General features: G+C 36.7%; 1 protein-coding gene across 2 annotated transcripts in view; it reads left to right on the forward strand.

Moving 5' to 3' along the window:
- The window catches only part of LOC121370649 (xanthine dehydrogenase/oxidase-like), a 104,053-nt gene that overhangs the window by 28,728 nt on the left and 54,044 nt on the right, over window positions 1-21,281 (forward strand). For both annotated transcript variants that reach the window (XR_005957711.1, XM_041496028.1), the window contains exons 10-19: window positions 289-456; window positions 1,895-1,971; window positions 2,337-2,430; window positions 2,918-3,030; window positions 4,140-4,324; window positions 5,060-5,225; window positions 7,912-8,119; window positions 11,918-12,090; window positions 15,205-15,324; window positions 15,769-15,987. Coding sequence is in view for 1 of the 2 variants with exons in the window: in XM_041496028.1 (XP_041351962.1) it covers window positions 289-456; window positions 1,895-1,971; window positions 2,337-2,430; window positions 2,918-3,030; window positions 4,140-4,324; window positions 5,060-5,225; window positions 7,912-8,119; window positions 11,918-12,090; window positions 15,205-15,324; window positions 15,769-15,987 (1,523 nt within the window). In the remaining variant the exon portion in view is untranslated. The remainder of the gene's footprint in view (window positions 1-288; window positions 457-1,894; window positions 1,972-2,336; window positions 2,431-2,917; window positions 3,031-4,139; window positions 4,325-5,059; window positions 5,226-7,911; window positions 8,120-11,917; window positions 12,091-15,204; window positions 15,325-15,768; window positions 15,988-21,281) is intronic.

Here is a 21,281-nt window from a genome sequence, read left to right on the forward strand (position 1 = left end):
AAAATACTCACATTGTATTAAAATCATGTGAACTCTTAGCAATTTTGCTCTTCCTTACTTGATTAAATTTACTCTAGCAAGTTTACACACGAGAATACATTTTGTGCTCATATGATGTTTCCAAAATAATAAAATGATATGTTTACTATATAAACAATAGTACAAAATCCATAATCATGTTTGGATTACCTCACTTTTGACTAATACTTTTACATAACATTAATACATAAATCATTTTCAAAACCATTTGCATTTTCTTATGGAAGGAACAATGGTTGTCTATTTTAGCCATAGAAATGCGATTTAAGAAGATGAAATATGATGTGATGATTGCGACAACTCATATACCAGATCTGAAGACATTGGAAAGAAATAAATCTGGCATAACCATAGGAGCATCAATAACTCTCTCCAGACTGGATACATTCCTTAAACAGGAATGTGGGCAGATGGCAGGTACGATTATCGAAACATATAGTCTAAGAGGCATATGGGCAAAAATGCCGACATTGCCGACATTGTTAATTTTTGACAAGAGAAATTTTGAAAAACGTATTTCTCTGCACGAAAAATACATCGGCTATTGGGTGTCAAACTATGGTAATTCAAAACATGAAGTGATGATCAACATCAATATAAAATTTCAAAAGTCAAATAAAACACAGTGTAAAGAACTGTGCAAAAATACAAATATCATCACAGATATATAAAATTAAAATTTAGAGTAAAAGCCAATATCACGTAAAAATTGTAAAATAATTCTGGATGGAATCGAAATGATTCCATCACACTTCTCTGACCAAATATATCTTTTCGAGTTTCTTTCAGATGAGGACACTCCACCAAAATGTGGCGTACCGTCAGAATACACTGACAGTGCTCACACTGAGGTGGAGGATCCTTCTTCAAAATAAATGAGTGGGTCAAGTAAGTATGGCCGATACGAGCATAACACAAGACTATTTCATCCTTCCTGCACTCAATGGCTTGATAGCATGAAGCTTGTTCGCAACCGCACCGTCCCAGTCACGTTGCCAAGTCGAAAAGATAAATTGGTTGATACTATGTTTAAAATCAGTATAAGGTACACCAACCCTGGCATTTTTGTTTTTTAAATTAATTCATTTCTCTGTATAGATATACTTCGAACATTTTATATTGAAACTAGTTAAAGGGACATTCCTGAGTTTGCTGCAATTTTTAAGATGTTATCGACTAACAGAGACTTTTTAACGATTGTAATTACATATCAAATATATTTTTCAGCATAAAATATTAGGTGCTATATATTAAATGTGTTTTTGATCGTTCTAATATTTGTATTAGGTTAAATTTCATTTTATTTCGTAAAACATTGTTTTTTCATACGTATGAAATTATTTGAACACGAAATCCAGTTTGGGCTTCTTAGAAATATTAAGACGACCAGAAACACATTGAATATACAAACACTGATATTCTAAACAAGAAAATATATTTAATATGTAAGTTTATTCGTAGAAATATTTTATTAGTCGGAAACATCTTACAATGGAGCAAACTCAGGATTGTCCCTTTAAAATATAGCGATCTCAGATTTATCAAATACAATTTGCTTAAATATGAAAGATTCGTTACCAAATTTAACGATCATTTCCATGCTATAAACATGTACATTTTATTCTAGATAGACTTAAAAATTGTATAAATAGCATGTCTATGATTTCGTGTACTGCAGAAAATCTAAATTAACCAATTTAGAAACGCATTCGTTTACATAATAAACAAGTCATACACAAAATATTATTATTGTTGGTCATCTGGACGTAGAATGCAGTAACGATATGTACGATCTACAAAAGGTCACAACGCGGAATGGCAGTAATTAAGATCGGATTTGTATGTTTAATTTCAGAAGAAGAAACTCGAGTATATTCTGCCGTGGTCGACATGTTGCAGTGGTTTGGTGGAAAACAAGTGCGAAATGTTGCAGTAAGTATAACTTCACATTTCATGTACATTTTAGTAATTAACAAACAGATATACATGTAATTAGTTGTGAAATGTTGCAGTAAGTATAACAACATTTCATGTACATTTTAGTAATTAACAAACAGATATACATGTAATTAGTTTGAAATGTTGCAGTAAGTATAACTTAACATTTCATGTACATTTTAGTAATTAACAAACAGATATACATGTAATTAGTTGTGAAATGTTGCAGTAAGTATAACTTCACATTTCACGTACATTTACATATATATAATTAGTTGGGGGGTGGGGGTGGGTGTTATCTGAAACCAGTATATATTCTTTATGTAGCGGATTAATCTGTTAGACTACAATATTTTCAGGTTGTTGCTGGTAACATTATGACTGCGAGTCCTATTTCCGACCTAAACCCAATTTTCCTCGCTTCCGGTTCAGTATTAGACGTAGTATCAAGAGGTAAACTTAATTTTCTAATTATTTGTGTGTTATTGTTATGATCTGATGATTCTTTTGATATATCATATCATATTATATATTTTATTGTATCGTATCACATCGTATCGTATCATATATCACATCATATTATATAGCATACATCATATATCAGGTCATATCATATGATATATATCATCATATATCAGGTCATATCATATTACATAATATTATATCATATCATATATCATATCATATATCATATCATATATCATATCATATATCATATCATATCGTATCATATCATATCACATTATATTACATTACATTGCATTACATGTATTGTTATTTTTATTTATTTAACGATATAATCAGAAGTGGGTGTAAGTGGAGAATGCTACTTAAAATGGAATGATAAAAGTCTATCTCTTTGTTTGTCTGTGTCTATATAATCTATCCTCTATCAATCTCTCCATATACATATACCGGTACCATCTACGTTATTTTTTAGAACGAGGAAGACGCAAAATAAGGATGGACAACACTTTTTTTAAAGGATATCGGCGAACTGAGGTTAAACCAGATGAAATCCTTCTGTCTGTCACTCTACCAGCAACACACAAGGTACTTGGTATTATTTACAACGTGAAGGAAAACGCATATTGTACTCGGAAATGACACCAAAAATGGCACATCAAAACACTACTAGTTTGAACAGTTAAATATTTACAAGTATGAAAGAAAGAAAGAAAGAAAGAAATGTTTTATTTAACGACGCACTCAACACATTTTATTTACGGTTATATGGCGTCAGACATATGGTTAAGGACCACACAGATTTTGAGAGGAAACGCGCTGTCGCCACTACATGGGCTACTCTTCCGATTAGCAGCAAGGGATCTTTTATTTGCGCTTCCCACAGGCAGGATAGCACAAACCATGGCCTTTGTTGAACCAGTTATGGATCACTGGTCGGTGCAAGAGGTTTACACCTACCCATTGAGCCTTGCGGAGCACTCACTCAGGGTTTGGAGTCGGTATCTGGATTAAAAATCCCATGCCTCGACTGGGATCCGAACCCAGTACCTACCAGCCTGTAGACCGATGGCCTTCCACGACGCCACCGAGGCCGGTCCTACAAGTATGAAATAATTTAAATAGTATTTGAGGTTGACTAGCAAACAGGCAAAAGGTAGTATAACATATAATTTATTATACATATTTCTAGAAACTATAAACATTTAACGATTATATACATTTATTATTATTTCATGTCTATTTTACTTTAAAATGATAATGGAAAGTGGTAAATGTTTTGTATTACTAGTAAATTAGAACATCCGCTAACAAATACAAAATATTAGGGTTTGCTCTGTTTATAAAACATTTTATTATTAAAATACGAGTATGCATTTAAAATATGTATTAAAACTTTACCATCTTTACCAATATGTTTATCTTTTTGTTCTACTACATCCATAATGATGGTTACTGCTGCATACAATGTACGTATGCTTTCTTCGCAGACTGAAAAGCACGTAACACAATCTGTGCTATACAGTTTGTTTCTTAGTACTTGTTAGAATGGAGAAAAGCTATAGAGTAATTGATGGTAAACAATCACGTGACTTGAGACATGTTTTGTAAATCCTGCTCTCATGCTTACTGAAATCACATAATATAATTAATGTATACATTTTTTTCGGTTACCAATGCTTTCATTTTCGTTGTAGAACGAATATTTCTCGGCGTTTAAGCAGGCCAACCGGCGTGACGACGACATTGCTGTAGCCAATGCTGCAATGAAGGTCGTGTTTCACGACGACACCAACATCATCAAAGACATGGCACTGGCATTTGGTGGGATGGCGCCAGTCACTGTCATGGCAACCAACACCACAGAAAAACTCCGTGGCAGGTTAGTAACTACTCTAGCATCAGGAGATGTTACACACAAAATTGTTTATAGTAGTCTGTTAAAATAAGAAGGGAGAGAAATAATTTTAGTCTCTCGTAGTAACATCAAGCAATTCTCTCAGATTGATTCTAAAATCGGTTGTGTAAAAGGATTCGAAATATCGTTCGTATTCAAAATACCATTGATATATGTAGAACAAAATATGTTTTCTTGATTTTATTTGTAAATAATTGTGTACTAAACAAAATAAGACTGAAATTGTGCATTTATTTTCGACAATTAATTACAAAATGTTTTTATATATATATATATATATCATAACAAATAACATGAAGATACAACCTTTAACCCACAACGTCCGGTTAGTTTATTAGTAAAGGATTATTACTGAAACAGACATTCTGAGAATACTCCTAAAGCAAAACATGTCCCCTACCGGGCTCCCAATTTCAAAGACCACAACCCTTTTAAAATATTGATACATTTAATATTTGACAGATTTATAACCCTTAAATAAATTCCCATGTAAGTAACACTGAAATGTGCATGGCTGTACCGTTTGTGAAAAATTGGTAAATTGCCATGAAAGTCAATAATTGATCTGTAACTGTACATGATACATCTGTACACAAAATTTCAGCTCCGATCAGCCTCTATGGTGACAAACTATTTCCTATAGTTGTCTACAGCGAGTGTGATGGCTAAGTAATCGTGGTTTTCGTTTTTTTGGCGCAGTACCTGGGATAGTGACCTTGTCAGTACAGCGTGCTCGCTCCTCGCTGACGATCTTCCGCTAACACCAGACGCACCTGGGGGAATGGTGCAGTTCAGAAAAACGCTTACTCTGAGCTTCTTCTTCAAGTTTTACTTGCGAGTGAAATCAAAACTGACAATTACACTGGTAAGTAATACAAGAATAATATACGTAATAATTACATTTAAGAATAATTCGGTTGTAGGTTACACTGGCGTAGGAAGCAGGGGGTGGGGGCACTATTTTATTTAGGTAGAAATACTAAAATACCCAAATGTGACTTTGTTCCTTTAAACGCAGGATTGGATGTTCTCAGTGGTAGAGCGCTTCCTTGAATTATGGTGGATTGCATAATTAATTGCTGATGAATCTACTTTTCCTGATCCTAATTGGCCAGGCCCGTAGCCGGGGTGGGTGGGGTGGGGTGGGGGTGGGTGCGACGGGTGCGAACGCACCCTCCACGAGAATTGGAGTTTCGCCCAAAATGTATAATGCTTTTTATTTCTTATTGTAAGTATTTTAACGTTTACCCTAACAGATGGCTGTATTAAATGCTAGTTTATTCGGAACCATTATTGGAAGCCCGCCCTCTGATATTATTTGGCTCGTCACTGTAGAAGCTCAAATATTAATTTCAGCGTTCGGAAATTTCGTAAATATTTTTTGGCCTAAAATGGTACATATGTTACACGAATGATATTACAAGGCGTCGTTATGTTTATATTCAATTGAGAACCAGTCTATCATGTAAGTAATTGTGGCGCGCTCTTTTGTCGACTCACAACTACGACTATCATGGGACGACCTGCCAAACGATGGACGCTTTTCTTACGAAAAAAAAAAAATATAATATAACTGGTCAATAAAATAAACACGTTTACGAAATATCTTGATCAACTACGATCACCCTAGAAATAAATATGTCAGTTAAATATCACTGTTGACTTTGTTGCGTTCGGTGAATTGCTTTTTATAGTTGCGTGTTGTTTAGAGATTAATTTATTTAACAGCTTGCTCTGTCGAATGCGTTCTCAACTCAAACCGTGTCTGGCATGTGATTAGTACCGGTACCGTAAATACGTTTAACATAGATGTCTCGAATAAAGTCATTGGTGAAACTTCGATTGCAATACCTTCTCGAATTAACAATCAAGGGGGAGCAACTGACTTAAATATTATTCACGAAAGCGATTCCGATGCCGTCAATACACGAAATAAAAAACGAAAGCTATGCCCCGTACGAAAATTGAAACACATTGGTAAGCATACACACGTTACATATATTTACGTTTCTTCTACCCATACACATATGCAATATACTCAATTAAGTACATTATTCGTCAATGTTAACGGTTTTACAGTAATGTAACAAGACAACGTGTCACACATTTAATGTAGTTAGTTTACTGCTGCTCTTAAAGTCTTATAAAAAAATGTACACGCTACGACCTCAAAATACCTGAAATAAAATATTAAAAACCCATCATAAATAGCTCAAGAATGCACCTCTGAGCATCTACATTTAACAAATTTCCGGGGAAGCATTCTCCCGAACACCCTAGCTCACTCGCGACCTTTGGGCACTCGATTCAAGTGCCTTCGGCACCCATGATATAAAATTAGTTCCATGCAATATCTCAATGCACACCCCCACCCCCGCAAATATGGCTGACTACAGGCCTGACTAGCCCCACTTTCTATCTGTCGTCTGTCTCTATATGTCTGTAAGTCTGTATGAGTGTATCTGTCTTCTCTCTCTCTCTCTCTCTCTCTCTCTCTCTCTCTCTCTCTCTCTCTCTCTCTCTCTCTCTCTCTCTCTCTCTCTCTCTCTCTCTCACCACATAGTTGTAGTGTACAATGAGTTAAGGTGTGGTTACAGCCGGTAATATGGTGCAATGTATCACAGTGACCAGTGTGTGATAGCGACCAGTGTGTGACAGCTTATGACAGCGACCAGTATGTGACCATGACCAGTGTGTGATATTGACCAGTGTGTGACAGCACCCAGTGTGTGACAGTGTGTGACCAGTGTATGACAGCGCTCAGTGTGTGACCAGTGCGTGACCTGTGTGTGACAGAGCCCAGTGTGTGACAGCACCCAGTGTATGACCAGTGTGTGACAGCGCCCAGTGTGTTACAGTGTGTGACCATACAGTGTGTGACAGCACCCAGTGTGTGACAGCGACTGGTGTGTGACAGTGTTTGACAGTGCCCAGTGCGTGACCAGTGTGTGACAGTGTGTGACCAGTGTGCGACCGTGCTTAGTGTATAACAGCTCTCCACGTGTGACCAGTGTGTGACAGTGTGTGATCAGTGTGTGACAGTGTGTGATCAGTGTGTGACAGTGCCCAGTGTGTGACCAGTGTGTGACAGCGCCTATTGTGTTACCAGTGTATGACAGCGCCCTGTGTGTGACCAGTGCATGTATGACAGCACCCCGTGTGTGACCAGTGTGTGACAGCGCCCAGTGTGTGACAGCACTCAGTGTGTGACCAGTGTGTGAAAGCGTCCAGTGTGTGACAGCGTCCAGTGTGTGACAGTGTGTGACCAGTGTATGACAGCACCCCGTGTGTGACCAGTGTGTGACAGCGCCCTGTGTGTGACAGCACTCAGTGTGTGACAGTGTGTGACCAGTGTATGACAGCACCCCGTGTGTGACCAGTGTGTGACAGCGCCCAGTGTGTGACAGCACTCAGTGTGTGACCAGTGTGTGACTAGTGTGTGACAGTGTGTGACCAGTGTGTGACAGCGCCCAGTGTGTGACAGCACTCAGTGTGTGACCAGTGTGTGACCAGTGTGTGACCAGTGTATGACAGCACCCCGTGTATTTCAGGGTGTGGAGGACAACACAGCGCCGACTGACGAGAGCGCCACACAGCAGTTCGTGGCCAACAGGAAGTGGAAGAGCAGTCAGGTGTACGAAGAGGTCGAAGTCGGACAGCCAATCACCGATGCTGTAGGCAGACCTCTCGTGCACAAAACAGCCTATCAGCAAGCTACAGGGGAGGCGTGCTTTGTGGATGATATTACCCCTGTGGAAGGTAATTACAGCTGTGTCAGTATCCGCTTAACAGATACCACGTAGAACTTTAGATCTTGTTTAGAAAACAAAAACATAACTAACATATCTTCTAGATTTTAATCATATTTCATTTATAAAGTAACCTTTCTGAATGGTTGTTTTGTTTTCAATTTTTTTATTAAATTAAATCCAAGGTATTTATTCTGAGCAATATTACTTAAATGAACATGTTTTAAAAAGTGGTTGATAATTATTTTAAGTCCAAACATGTCACTCTATTATACTATTTCACGTGTTAACTGTTACGTCACTTTGGGAAACAAAACAAATAACAAACTCCTCATTCAGATTTACTTACAATCCAGATTTGGAAACATGTTAAGGTAAATTGCCGTGAAAAATGCTGTCGACACTATTTTTCCACAGCATTTGTTTTTGCCATGGTCATTTTCTTAATTGCAGGGGTTGGCAGCGAATAAAACACACACACATTTAATTAATTGAAAAATGCCATTTAACGATAAATGGGGGAAACTTCTAAAGACTCCTTTTTTGCATTGAAAATCAAAATTGTTTACTGAACATGACAGATGGGGTTCAAATACCTGCCACTGATTTGCGTGCAACACAAATCACCCCCATCCAAAGCCTTTTCAGTGAAACTTTGTTTTTGTTAATCACATACTCTCAAGGACCATGTTATGACGAATACACATAAAAGATACCACAGAGACCCATGTCCCCAAGCAGTAACGTCAAATGATACATGCAAAAATGAATGCAGCCAAGGGTCTTGTCTCCGGGCTGTTAGTGGCAAGTAAATATTCAAACTTGACTATATTTCATGTTATCCATCTAGTGTAAAATTCTAATTGACCAAGGTCCCTGTCCTCAGGCCATTAGAACCGACACACAACAGTTTACATATTAAACTCATACATGCTAGTTACCTAATCCATGTACATTCCTTTGTAGACCATTAACATTTAACCAAAGGCCCTAATAATACACATTGCATGTAGTTAAACAATATAAAACGTACATAAATATGACCAAGGCCTTTGTCCCAGGTCACTTATGACAAATATGATTATGTCAATACAGATATTGTATCATTAATGTCTCACAACAAAGCAGTACGTCCTTAAACCAAAAGTACTCAAATAAGGAAGACAATTGCTCCCATTCCCAGTTCACCAACCTAAACATAATGCATATCTAATAAAAGCTGAATGCAGGAAACATGAATGAATGAATGTTTAAGACACCCTAGCACACAGAAAAGAGATCTTTGTAATGTTTTCTACTAGCTAATGAGATGGAACAACACACAAATTAAAGATATATAATTTAAACCCATGTAGAGGACATGCGTAGCAATTTGTTAACCCTATCCCAACTGTTACTTACGTTCACTTAACTGAAGTGCCGGGATGCGGATGTATTTCGTGAATGTGTCAGAATGTCATCGTTCCATGATATGAATCTTGTCCTCCGAAATTATCTCGGGACTGCCAGGGTCCGTGCAACTTAAGGTTAATGCCCTCTGCTAGAGCCACGTGATATAGCTCTGGACTTACTTGATTCCACTGGAGTTGATCAGGACATATCTCACGCCACTGTCGAAATTTCATTTCATACTGCAATGGCATGTTTGTTTCTCAATATGTTGAATGGAGTCAAATCTAAACTGTGATGTGGATTGTTTAGGGTGTATACTACCAAATCAAATCCCATTATGCCATAGATGACAATAGTAACATGTGGCTAAAACTCCTACATGCAGCGTATCAATTGACATAAACGCCACGGATACGAATGCTACCAACCCTCACCCTTAAAGTGAATCAGAAAAAAATGGGGGTCAAGTTGCTCATTTCTCAGATAACGGGTAGCATCTATGACTACCCTAGTTCCGCACAAACGTTTTTTTTACAGATTTCAAGCACAAGGCTACATGACACAGTGGTACTAGATGAAATAAAATTGCAGACATTTTTTGCCTCACATTTATCACCAATCACAGAACTTATGGTGTTCACTTCTCTCTATCAAAAGTTGGGTGCACCTCGAACTTTGGCCCAGCCGGAAGTTATTTGGTTTAGTACTACCTATACATGCAAGATTGGTGCACCTCTGTATGGCAGTTGAAAACCATGCACAGACCGAAATATGCATCAAGCCATCCCTGTGCTGCAACTCATAAGTGTATGAAGTGACATGACCAATCTACTGTACCGACAAGACTGGTTCACCTCTGTACAGCAGTTGCCAACAGGCACATTCCGAAATATGTTGAAAGTCAACACGACCATTCCCAAGTGTGCCACTACTATACGTATGAGATTGGTGCATCTCTGTACAGCAGTTGCAAACCATGCGCAAACTAACATTTGTTTAGTAACCCAACAGATTGCTCAAATTATCATCTGTGAAATAAGCATGTACACAGAAAATTTGTTGCACTACAATTCAAAAGTGTACACGATAAACTGCATGCTGTTTACACCTGTATACCACATTATTACTAATGTTTGGAATTTGTAAAATTGCTCCACAAATGTTTCTGAAATATCATTAAAATGTACACCATCACAAAATATAAGTAACTGGCTATTGTTAACGCCCTTTAACTTCAAATACAATAAATTCATGTGTGATCTTAATTCAGCCTACTGAAAGGTATTAGTATAACTCACCAACAGGTAGTACTGGTCAGGGAAAGTTGATCTAGTTACAGTTCAGGTGAGTAAATGCAATATGGTTATCTTGGCAATACTATACCTTTGTCTGTAGCGGTCACATAACGCTACTAGACGGATAATTAACTCACGTGCTTGCTCTTCGTCTTCGACAAAGCTGTCAATATCATTACCTCTCCAACTGAACGATCAGATGCGATGGACGGGTCTCCATAATACATCGTTTAAAACGAGTTACATGCGTGTTATTAAAACCTCCCCCCCCCCCCCCCCCCCCCATCCAATGCCCAAAAGATGTACCCGTTTATTACAGTTAAAATGTTCAAATTCTGGATGTCGTTGAATGTAAGCCTGCATGCGTCGTACACGTGAAGTCCCGATGAAAAGTACCGACATGACTTAAACACAACCATTAACAATAATTATAACAAATACCTAACAACCAAACTGAAAGAATCGGAACAACTTCAACTTATCAAACACATTATGGACAAATGTGTAATTGCGGATTATCTAACATATATTAAAAACGCAAATTTTAGACCGGCAATTACGAGATCAAGGATTTATGCTCACAGACTAGAAATAGATACAGGACGTTATAGGAGTGTTGAGAGAAAAGATATATTATGCTGTCTGTGTTATCAGGGTGTAGAGAACGAAATACATTTCTTAACAAAATGTCCCTCAAATGTATACACAAGAATAGAAATACACTGTCCATATTTTACCTTTAGAACTGACTTGGAAATATTTTTTTCTTCCTAGAACGCAAACAATTTTTCTTGCGTGCCCAAATGGTCACGGGAGAAGAAAGAAATATAACTAGTTAAAAACGCAAATCACGATACTCAAGCGTGATACTAAAATGTGGATTTGTATTTGCCATAAATATATTATATAAAATAAATACTCATTTATCAGCAATCTTATTTGAATACTTTAACCAAATCGTTGTTGGCTATCACAATCCAAGAGATATATTTGAGTACATTTTTGATTCACTCTATTCCAAATCAAAATCAAAATCAAAATCTGACCACTATCTCATTTGTAATGCATAATAAATTAAAAAAAGGTAACAGTTGATCATATTGTTTGTTATTGTGTTTCAGGTGAATTATTCCTGTCTCTGGTTTTGAGCAGCAAGACTCACGCCAACATCATCAACATGGACGCCTCGGAGGCGCTGAGCATCGCAGGTGTTGTGGACTTCATTAGCGTAAAGGACGTACCCGGTCAGAACGTCCTACATGGAATTGATGAACACATATTCGCCACGGACAAAGTAACTAGAGACGCATTGTGTGCTCATTCAGTGTGACTGTAAAGTCTGCCAGCAGGGATATACAAAACATCCAATAGCCGATTTTTATTTTAAATTAATTAGTTAATTATTTTTTTATTTCTTAATATTGGTTTCTTTGGGTTTTTTGGGGTTCTTGTTACACATCCATTTGTATGCATAAGCAAGAGAGGGGTAGCGAGAAAGAGAGAGAGGTAGCAGTATACAATTAGTGTACCCGGGCACACAAAGAGTTCGCTTGTTGGTTTTGCACAGATGCATGTTTGAAGGCTAATTATTTGGAATAGGAAGTAAATTCTTACGCTTAGTGATAGCCAACGAGCTACTTTTAAAAATGCCAATCGGTTTGTCACCAGCAGTGCAAACAGTTGAGCTGTAATGAGGCTTGCAGGCTGTCAAGTGTCCCTACTTTTCCCTACTTTTTCATTTGGCTCCTACGTTTTCCTGCGGTTTTTAAAAAAAAATCAAATTGCTCTACTATCCCTACTTGTTTAGTTTGAGACATACAAAATAAAATAGATAAATAAATAATTATTGAAAATCGTTTAAGTATATTTTTAGATGTTGTGAAATTATGATGAATCTAGGCTGGATTCCTCTTGAAGAGTCTTGAGATTGAATGTCTTGGACTTGTCTGTCTGCTTTGCTGCCTCCTGCTATCATTTTAGGTGGATAGCATCAGGGTATGCACTTGGGATTTTTTTTTTTTTTTAAATGCCATTCGGGCGAGTCATGTCGGCATTCTGACTTGACCATGCATTTTGTAAGTCACCCGAATTTTATTTAAATAAATATTTTTTAAAATCTGTCCCCCAAACTAGAAACTGTATCTCTCCCACCATAAACACACATACTCCAGATAACGTTCATACAAACCTGAAATAGACTTACTGAAGTATCGTGCCTGTGAATGTGACAGACGCATATTTACTTTCCCCATGAAAATTTCAACGATGTCGGAAATATGCAATTGCCAAATGTAAGTACTGTTGAGCAGTCGTCGAATACACCGAAACACCGAAACAGGCTCTCCAATAACACTACAAACTGCACAATAAAAACTGTTAAAACCTCTTATCACGTTTTTACCACTTTATTTTCATTTTATTTTTAAATCAGATTACTGTCATACAAATAATTACAACACATGTTCAAACGATGTAAACATTTGGGCAGTTCTAAATATCAGAATAGACCCAATTAGAATTCCGAAAGAGCGACGCATTTAGCTTGGACTGAATTCCAAGAATTCAGGATCTGGAGGTAGTGTTGGCAGGATCAGAGATGGCAGACGCAGGACTATTGGACACAATTTATGCAATACTCCAAAAACAATTATGGAACTTTTTGGTTGTTATAAACATTAGATTTTGAACATTCCGAAATAATACGCTGTAACGAAGTTGTTTTCAATCACCTGGGACGACCAGGCGACCATAAAATGCATACCCTGCTGACACTGATCATATTTGGTCTCAAGTTCTAATCAAGATGTCTCAAGCCAGAAGATTCTGTCGGTGAGTAATATTGAAATAAGAAGACAAGTGATGAGTTTATTAGAAAAATCCCTACCTTTTTGGTAAACATTCCTACTTTTCCGTACTTTTCACCTACCTTTTTGTCTGCTAGAGCCCGTTTTAAAGGGACATTCCCGAGTTTGCTGCATTGTAAGATGTTTCCAACTAATAAAATATTTCTACGATTAGACTTACATATTAAATATATTTTCTTGTTTAGAATATCAGTGTCTGTATATTCAATGTGTTTCTGGTCGTCTTAATATTTGTAAGAAGCCCAAAGTGGATTTTGTCTTCAAGTAATTTCGTACGTACGATAAAATCTGTTTTAAGAAATAAAATGAAATTTAACCTGGTACAAATATTAAAACGATCAGAAACACGTTTAATATACAGCCACTAATATTTTATGCAGATAAATACATTTGATATGTAATTACAGTCGTCAAAAAGTCTCTGTTAGTCGATAACATCTTAAAAATTGCAGCAAACTCAGGAATGTCCCTTTAATCCCCTACTTTTTCATAAAAGACCACTTGACAGCCTGGGCTTGGTATTTATACACCGGGTTTTCCTTGTGACATAAGTGGGGCGTGATAATTTTGGGTAATTTTCAAAGAAACTGATTTTGTGAAAAAGTTAATAGCTAAACCTTTATTCAAATGAGGTTTTTTTTGAATTTTTATAAAGGTTTGATGAACAAAGTTTCCATAAATATATGTGTGATATCCACCAACTCCCGCTTGGGTGTGGTTTGTATGGGTGTGAACATTGTCCAGGGTTCGAACTTGTCAAGGCAAGTCAACGAAGAGACCAATTAACTAAATAATCATTTTATGGGCTAATTTTGATTGTTTGGGATATAAATTGGTGGTAACAAAAGTCCACTTTTGTGCTATCAATAAATAATGTTCTTGACATTTAGTTACTCACGGAAATGGGTATAATTCCGGTAAATTTCGTATTTGAAACTAATGAGTTTAACATAATTATTAATGAAAATCAAACATGTTTTTATGATTTGTGTAATTTTGTGTCATTAGGTACTTTTCAAAAACCACAAATAAATGCTGATTTAAAATATATGTACTTGCATTCTATAAGTACTGACCTATAAACGTAATACCGTAAATGTCAAAATGACAATGTCAAAAATGCACCCAAAATCATGCAGTTTAGACACATTATGAAATGACAAACATTTAACTAAAATTAAAAAAAAGTCCTCTTTTATAATGATGACCGTTATTGTAATTTCCGTGAGACTAAAATACCTGTATCTTTCTTTATTTTTAAACCATAGGTGGGCATTTCGGATGCTATGGGCTGGTATGCATAAATCTCAGCTGAAGATTAACAAAAAATTGTGGTCTTCAACGAGAGAGAGAGAGAGAGAGAGAGAGAGAGAGAGAGAGAGAGAGAGAGAGAGAGAGAGAGAGAGAGAGAGAGAGAGAGAGAGAGAGAGAGAGAGAGAGAGAGGGAGATAGAGAGTATGAGTATATATGGTTTTACCTCACGGCTAGATTTTACAGTACTTGTAATTGTAAATATGAAGTATCCTGTGATGTTTGTATTCCAGGTGACATGTCAAGGGCAGGTTGTCGGTGCGATTGTTGCCACATCTCACACCCTGGCGAAAAAAGCAGCGCAGATTGTTAGGATAGACTACGAAGAACTGGAGAGTGTTGTTACTATAAAGGTAGTACAAATTCTGTGCGATAGTGATCAGGCCAGAAGCTTTTAATGCCCCGACCCTAGTTATTAGGCAATGTTAAATACTTTTAGCTGTTACAACTCTTTTTGTTGTTACCTTACACATTACAATATTTTTCTTAAATTTCTGGTAATTAGTACAGCTAAACATTTATTTTATGCAAAAGAAAAAAAAGATGTTTCTTAGAAACAAGGGTCAGCGACTTTAATATTGGTAGTACTAGGTTCTTATCCTAGTAGCAGCTTTACAAGTTTACATGTTTTATATCGGGCGCAAGTGATCCCAAAACCAAAATCCTGACATTGACGCTGATTTGAAATTAATAAATTAATGTTAAAAGTCATTAGTGCATTTAAAATTATCCCGTAGAGGCTCTTCACCTATAAACAAAACCAGCTGTTTATATTACCAAGCTTTATTTGTTTACAGGACTCCATTGCAAAAGAGTCGTTTTACAAGTTTTCGCCTGTCCTGCAGCACGGCGACGTGGAGGAGGGGTTCCGCCAATCAGACCATGTAATCTGCGGGGAGGTGAGCACGGGGGCCCAGGAGCACTTCTACATGGAGACCCAGACAGCGCTGGCCGTCCCAAGGGAGGAGGGCGAGATGGAGCTGTTTGTGTCCTCACAGAATCCCACAGAAGTACAGGTACACACCTTCTTGAAGATGCTCACAGTTTTTTCCTTCTTTTCTTTTTCCTTAAAATTCTTTGTTTCAGAGTACATTGTGGCATCAACCGCCTCCAGTGTTTAGTCCCACTTGCAGTGGAGCAGAGTAGCACGTGCATTGTGCATTGTATGGTACTGTATGTCATAACAACCATTTCAAGATCGGTGACCATTTTGAAGGTGACGTGTGATGACTTAAGTGGCCAGTTTGAATGTTGCCATATGTGAAGCATATTGTTCTCTATTGCAGGTGCTATACAGCCTTCTGTCAAATGATTTAAAACACTTTTAAGTTAGTAAACCTGCTTTAATATAATGCTTAACTAATGTAAACATGAACTGTAGATATTAACAACTTCCAAGATGGCCCACAAAACTAAAAATGGCTAGATTTTGTCATACATAGAACCTTTTGTCCTTAATATAGTAACTATTTCCGGCTAGCAGATGGATTAGTTTAGTTTTAGATTGTAAACCTATGGTAATGTCATTTTAATAATACAGATCTATTAATATCATTATTAATAATAAGAAAGACAGTCAAAAAATAAATCCAAATGGCTGCTTGGTTTAACCAAGCATGAAAATAATTTCCATAGCCTTGTGACTGATAAATTACTTCAGCACATATAATACTAATGCTTAACAAATGTAGACATGAACTGTCCATAGAGGGCCGACAAAATACAACTACTGTCATAAAAATAACTGTTTAAAGTATTATAGCAACCAATTTTTTCCCAGCAGATGATTAGTTCAGTTTGAGGTTGGAAACCTATGTATATTAGACCGACTTCAGAATGAGCAAAGTGCCACCTGGAGAGGACATTATGTAGGCCTGCTTTTTTGTATTCCTCATCATATATCTTAACAAAAACGTTTTGGTAAACGGGCTTCTGGTGGTGGGTGTGACAAATATGGGGGTCAAAGTAGGCCCCCCTCCCAAAAACCAGGTTCAACTACTAATAGCACTGTCGGGAGAGCAGATAACTGGGAGAACCTTTCAAATGATAATATAAACATCAAACTTGGCACAGATGATCTCCCCGGGGCGTTCTTCAAATTCAGTCAATGAACCACGTGAATTTTCAATATGGTAGCCATTTTTCAAGATGGCTGCCATACTGTCCTACAAAGGTTCATTATTGAGATGTATTTTAATATAATTTTGTATATTAGTCATTTTATATTATTTTTATATGTTTAGAAACATGCTGAACCTAACGTCTGTTATGTAAAAAACCCTCTGGCGTTGGAATTGGCAAATACAGGGGGTCAGTGTATGGCAACCTCCATAAAACATGGTCACCTATTATTAGCACTACTGGCAGAGCAATCACTGAAATGACCTTTCAAATGGTGATACAAGCAAGAAACTTTGCATACATGATTTCAGTAGGGAGTTCTTAAATTTCCAACATTCGAAAATGGAGGCCTTTTTTCAAGATGGCCACCATATTATTCCACTAAAGTCCATTATTAACATTAATAAAGTTAGTAGACTTTTATCATCTCAGTGTCATTTTATAACTATGCTGAACCTCTTACTGATAATTATAATACTATTAGAATATACGTTTTTCTTTTCAAAATGGCTGCAATGTCTCCACGAAACACAGACACCAGCTACCAGCCTTATAATATCAGTTGAAAAGCATAAGCAAGTACAAGTGCACCTTGTTCTGTAACCAAATCACTCTACCTTATTCCAAACATTTACCGATACCATGTCTTATCAATATCCTATTTAATTAGTTTGTTAATTAGCTAATTGCATTATTAATATATCTTTTAAATGTATTATTATTTTTCATTTGTTTCTTAACGAATATATGCCTATACATCTGATCTTCGGTTTCTTTTAATAATTTATAATACGAAGACGTTACTCTGTATTATCTTTTTTCACCTCCAAATAAAGAAAAAAAAAACAATGATGAAGGCTACGTACACTATTCACTTACCCTATTATCATAGCCTTCACGGGAATAATTGTTTTGGTTACCCAGAGGGCAATTATAGGTGTACCCGATCCCCCATGCTATTGTTGGTATGGCCATGTAGGTACTTTCGACTGGACCCTAGTAATAATATAGCGTTGTATAACTCTAAACAAAAAATTTCATGACTCGAAAAAGATTAAAGAAGATTTGTGGTTGAAAGATTTGTGAGCCTTCACCCTTATGTCATAAAGGTAGTACTAAACCAAATAACTTCCGGCTGGGTCAAAGTTCCAGGTGCACCCAACTTTTGATAGAGAAGTGAACACCACAAGTCCTGTGATTGGTTATAAATGTGAGTGTATTGGTTGTAAAAAATAATAGTTTCATCTGGGTAAAAAAATATGCAATTTTATTTCATCTAGTACCAATATGTCAAGTAGCCTTGGTAGCATTCGTATCCGTGGCGTTTATGTCGATTGATATGCTGCAGGTAGGAGTTTTAGCCACATATGTTAATATTGTCGTCTATGGGATTTGATTTGGTAGTATACACCCTACAACACCACACCTGATTTGCTGTATACATGCATTGCTTCAATGGTAGGTGTCTTAATATCTGTAATCATGTAGGGGCAATTGGTAACATTTAAATCTCTTCTTGGAATCATCTCTGGATAGATATGTACTTTGATGTGTTTAGGTGGTTTTGTGAAGAGTTGTCATGCTTTCATCCAAAACAAAGAAGACATCTGCTCATGGAATAATAATACTTACTGAATTTACACTATTTGCCCTCCTGGGTATTGGATTTTCTCTAAGCATTCCTAATGAGAGGACTATGAATGAACATGGCACTGCGAAGATGAAAGGGATACAAGCTAATTACATGAAAATGCTATTAAAAGATATTAAATTAACCTGTTCCAAAGCTTCCTCTGGTTGTTAACGCTAAGTTGTATTTGACCAAGTGTGAAAACATGAGTTCAATAGCAAATTGCCCACTTCGAAGGTTGTGATGGTCCTTTGTACTTCTGCTGTTACAAGTACAGACATTATTCCTAAGTCAGAGATGGGCTCAGATCATTTACAGGTACTACCAAGAGGTACAATGTGGAACAAAGAGTATGAAGTCAGCACACAATATTCTGTTCCAGAGGCAGATGATTTGTCCCTCAATCAAAACGAAGCTGCTGATTGGTTAGCAGAACACCTCAGAAACACTCCAAAGTGTAATAGTTCTGTCTAGGGGAAGATTCCAAGAATATACCAAAATGGAACTTGCTACCAATCATTCAACAGGTATTATCTGTTCCTGTACTGAAATCATTGAAGGCGTTATAATCAGCTTATTTTATGCCATCCATATAATGTAAAATGGATTACAATGCGTGGTCATTCGTGCCAATGGCACTGTAATCGCTGTATTAAGCATATAGTATATACCAGCACTGACTAGCAAGTCTGCATGAGTTGATACGAATGTTGGTCTGTGACTCTTCAGGGACTTCCATTTTTCTACAATCTCAGTGGAAGGTATCTAACCAATTATCTTTGGGGGGAAAGGTGTGGTTTCAAGCATCATAGTTTATGATACATCAGTCATAAAACCTTTGGCAAGCATACAAAAGAACTCAGTCGAGATTTGTCTATTAGGCAATACAGCTATGCATCAGATGCCAGTGCAAGCCTATAGTAAGACATGATCTTCGGCCATTACAAACCCATTAAGACATTATCCTCAGCCAAAAAATATGTTTTATTATCAAAACTGGTTCTACCTATAGACGCTCAGCTTTGTGATCTTGCTACCATCAGTGACAAGCATGCTCTTCTGGTATAGCCAACTATAATATAAAAATTTCAACTGCACAGGAGTATACATAGTGAAATATCCAGATCTAATTTAATCATTTGTCAATGGATGACTTGAATAGATGTCAGAGTCTCTCTCCATCAATTAAAAAGAAGTTGTGTCAGAAAATTCTTGGTGAGGAAATATAGCCAGTGCCCAGACAAATTACCAAGGCTAAACCAGGCTATATTGTTAGTATGTTTCAGTAAAAATATCCACATGGTCAAACAAATGATAGTACGCACGGTCTGGTGCATCTATCATACTCTGCCCACCCCCCCCACCCCCCACCCCCAAACATGAAGAAGACAAGAAGTCGTGGATGAATAAACATTATTACAGATATAGCCATGATAATAAGTATTAGTGAATAGTGCCTGTAGCCTTATTTATTTATTTTCTTTAGTAAAAAATAGTACAGAATATCATCTTTATATTAGAAACTATAAAATTAAAATATCAAATGTATTGGTATATATATGTACATGTACAACTAAATAGGAATACGAACTCAAAAAGATAAATTAATGATGTTATGAGCTAATTAAGAGACAGATTGAAAAGGCTGTTCACAAAAGAAGGTATTGGTTGATATCCATGATATGGTAAAGTAGTTTGGTAATGGAACAAGGTATACTGGCACCAGCTTATGATCTTTTATGATCTTTTATTGTAGCTGGTGACTATGTTTGCTGAAAATATAGCAGCCATTTTGAGTAACAAATATTAATTCTGATAGCATTTTAAATATCACAATTACTTTAAATACTAGTACATATGATAAAAGTCACAGAGATGGCTAAAATCGGACAAAAGTATTATTATACATATTAATAACGGACAATGGTTGGGAAAAATGGTGGCCATCTTGAACAATTACCGCCATATTGACATTTCAAGTTGCTCATTCACTGAATTTGAAGAAGTCCCAAAATCTGTGCAAAGGTTTCTGCTTAATTCACAATTTAAAAGGTCAATTCTGTTATTGCTTTGCCAGTAGTGCTAATAGTAGATGACCATGTTTTATGGAGGTTGCCATACACTGACCCCAAATATGTACCACTCCCACTATCAGAGACGTTTTGTACATATCAGACGTTACGTTCAGCATGTTTCTGGATATATAAAACTAATATAAAATGACTAATATCGAACACCTCCCTTAAATACATCTCAATAATGAACATTGGTAGGACAGTATGGCGGCCATCTTTAAAAAAAAGTGACCACCATATTGAACATTCAAGTGGTTCATTGATTGGATTTGACGAAGCCAGAGAGATCATCTGTGCCAAGTTTCATGCTTCTGTCATCATTTGAAAGGTTCCTCCTGTTATCTGCTCTCCCGATAGTGCTATTAGTAGTTGAACTTGTTTTTGGGAGGGAGGCCCTACTTTTACCCCCATATTTTCCACACCCATCACCAGAAGCCCGTTTACCAAAACATTTTTGTTAACATACAAAAAGTAGGTCTACATA

Source organism: Gigantopelta aegis, chromosome 4 (genome assembly GCF_016097555.1).
Source record: "Gigantopelta aegis isolate Gae_Host chromosome 4, Gae_host_genome, whole genome shotgun sequence".
NCBI classification, from domain to species: Eukaryota; Metazoa; Mollusca; class Gastropoda; order Neomphalida; family Peltospiridae; genus Gigantopelta; species Gigantopelta aegis.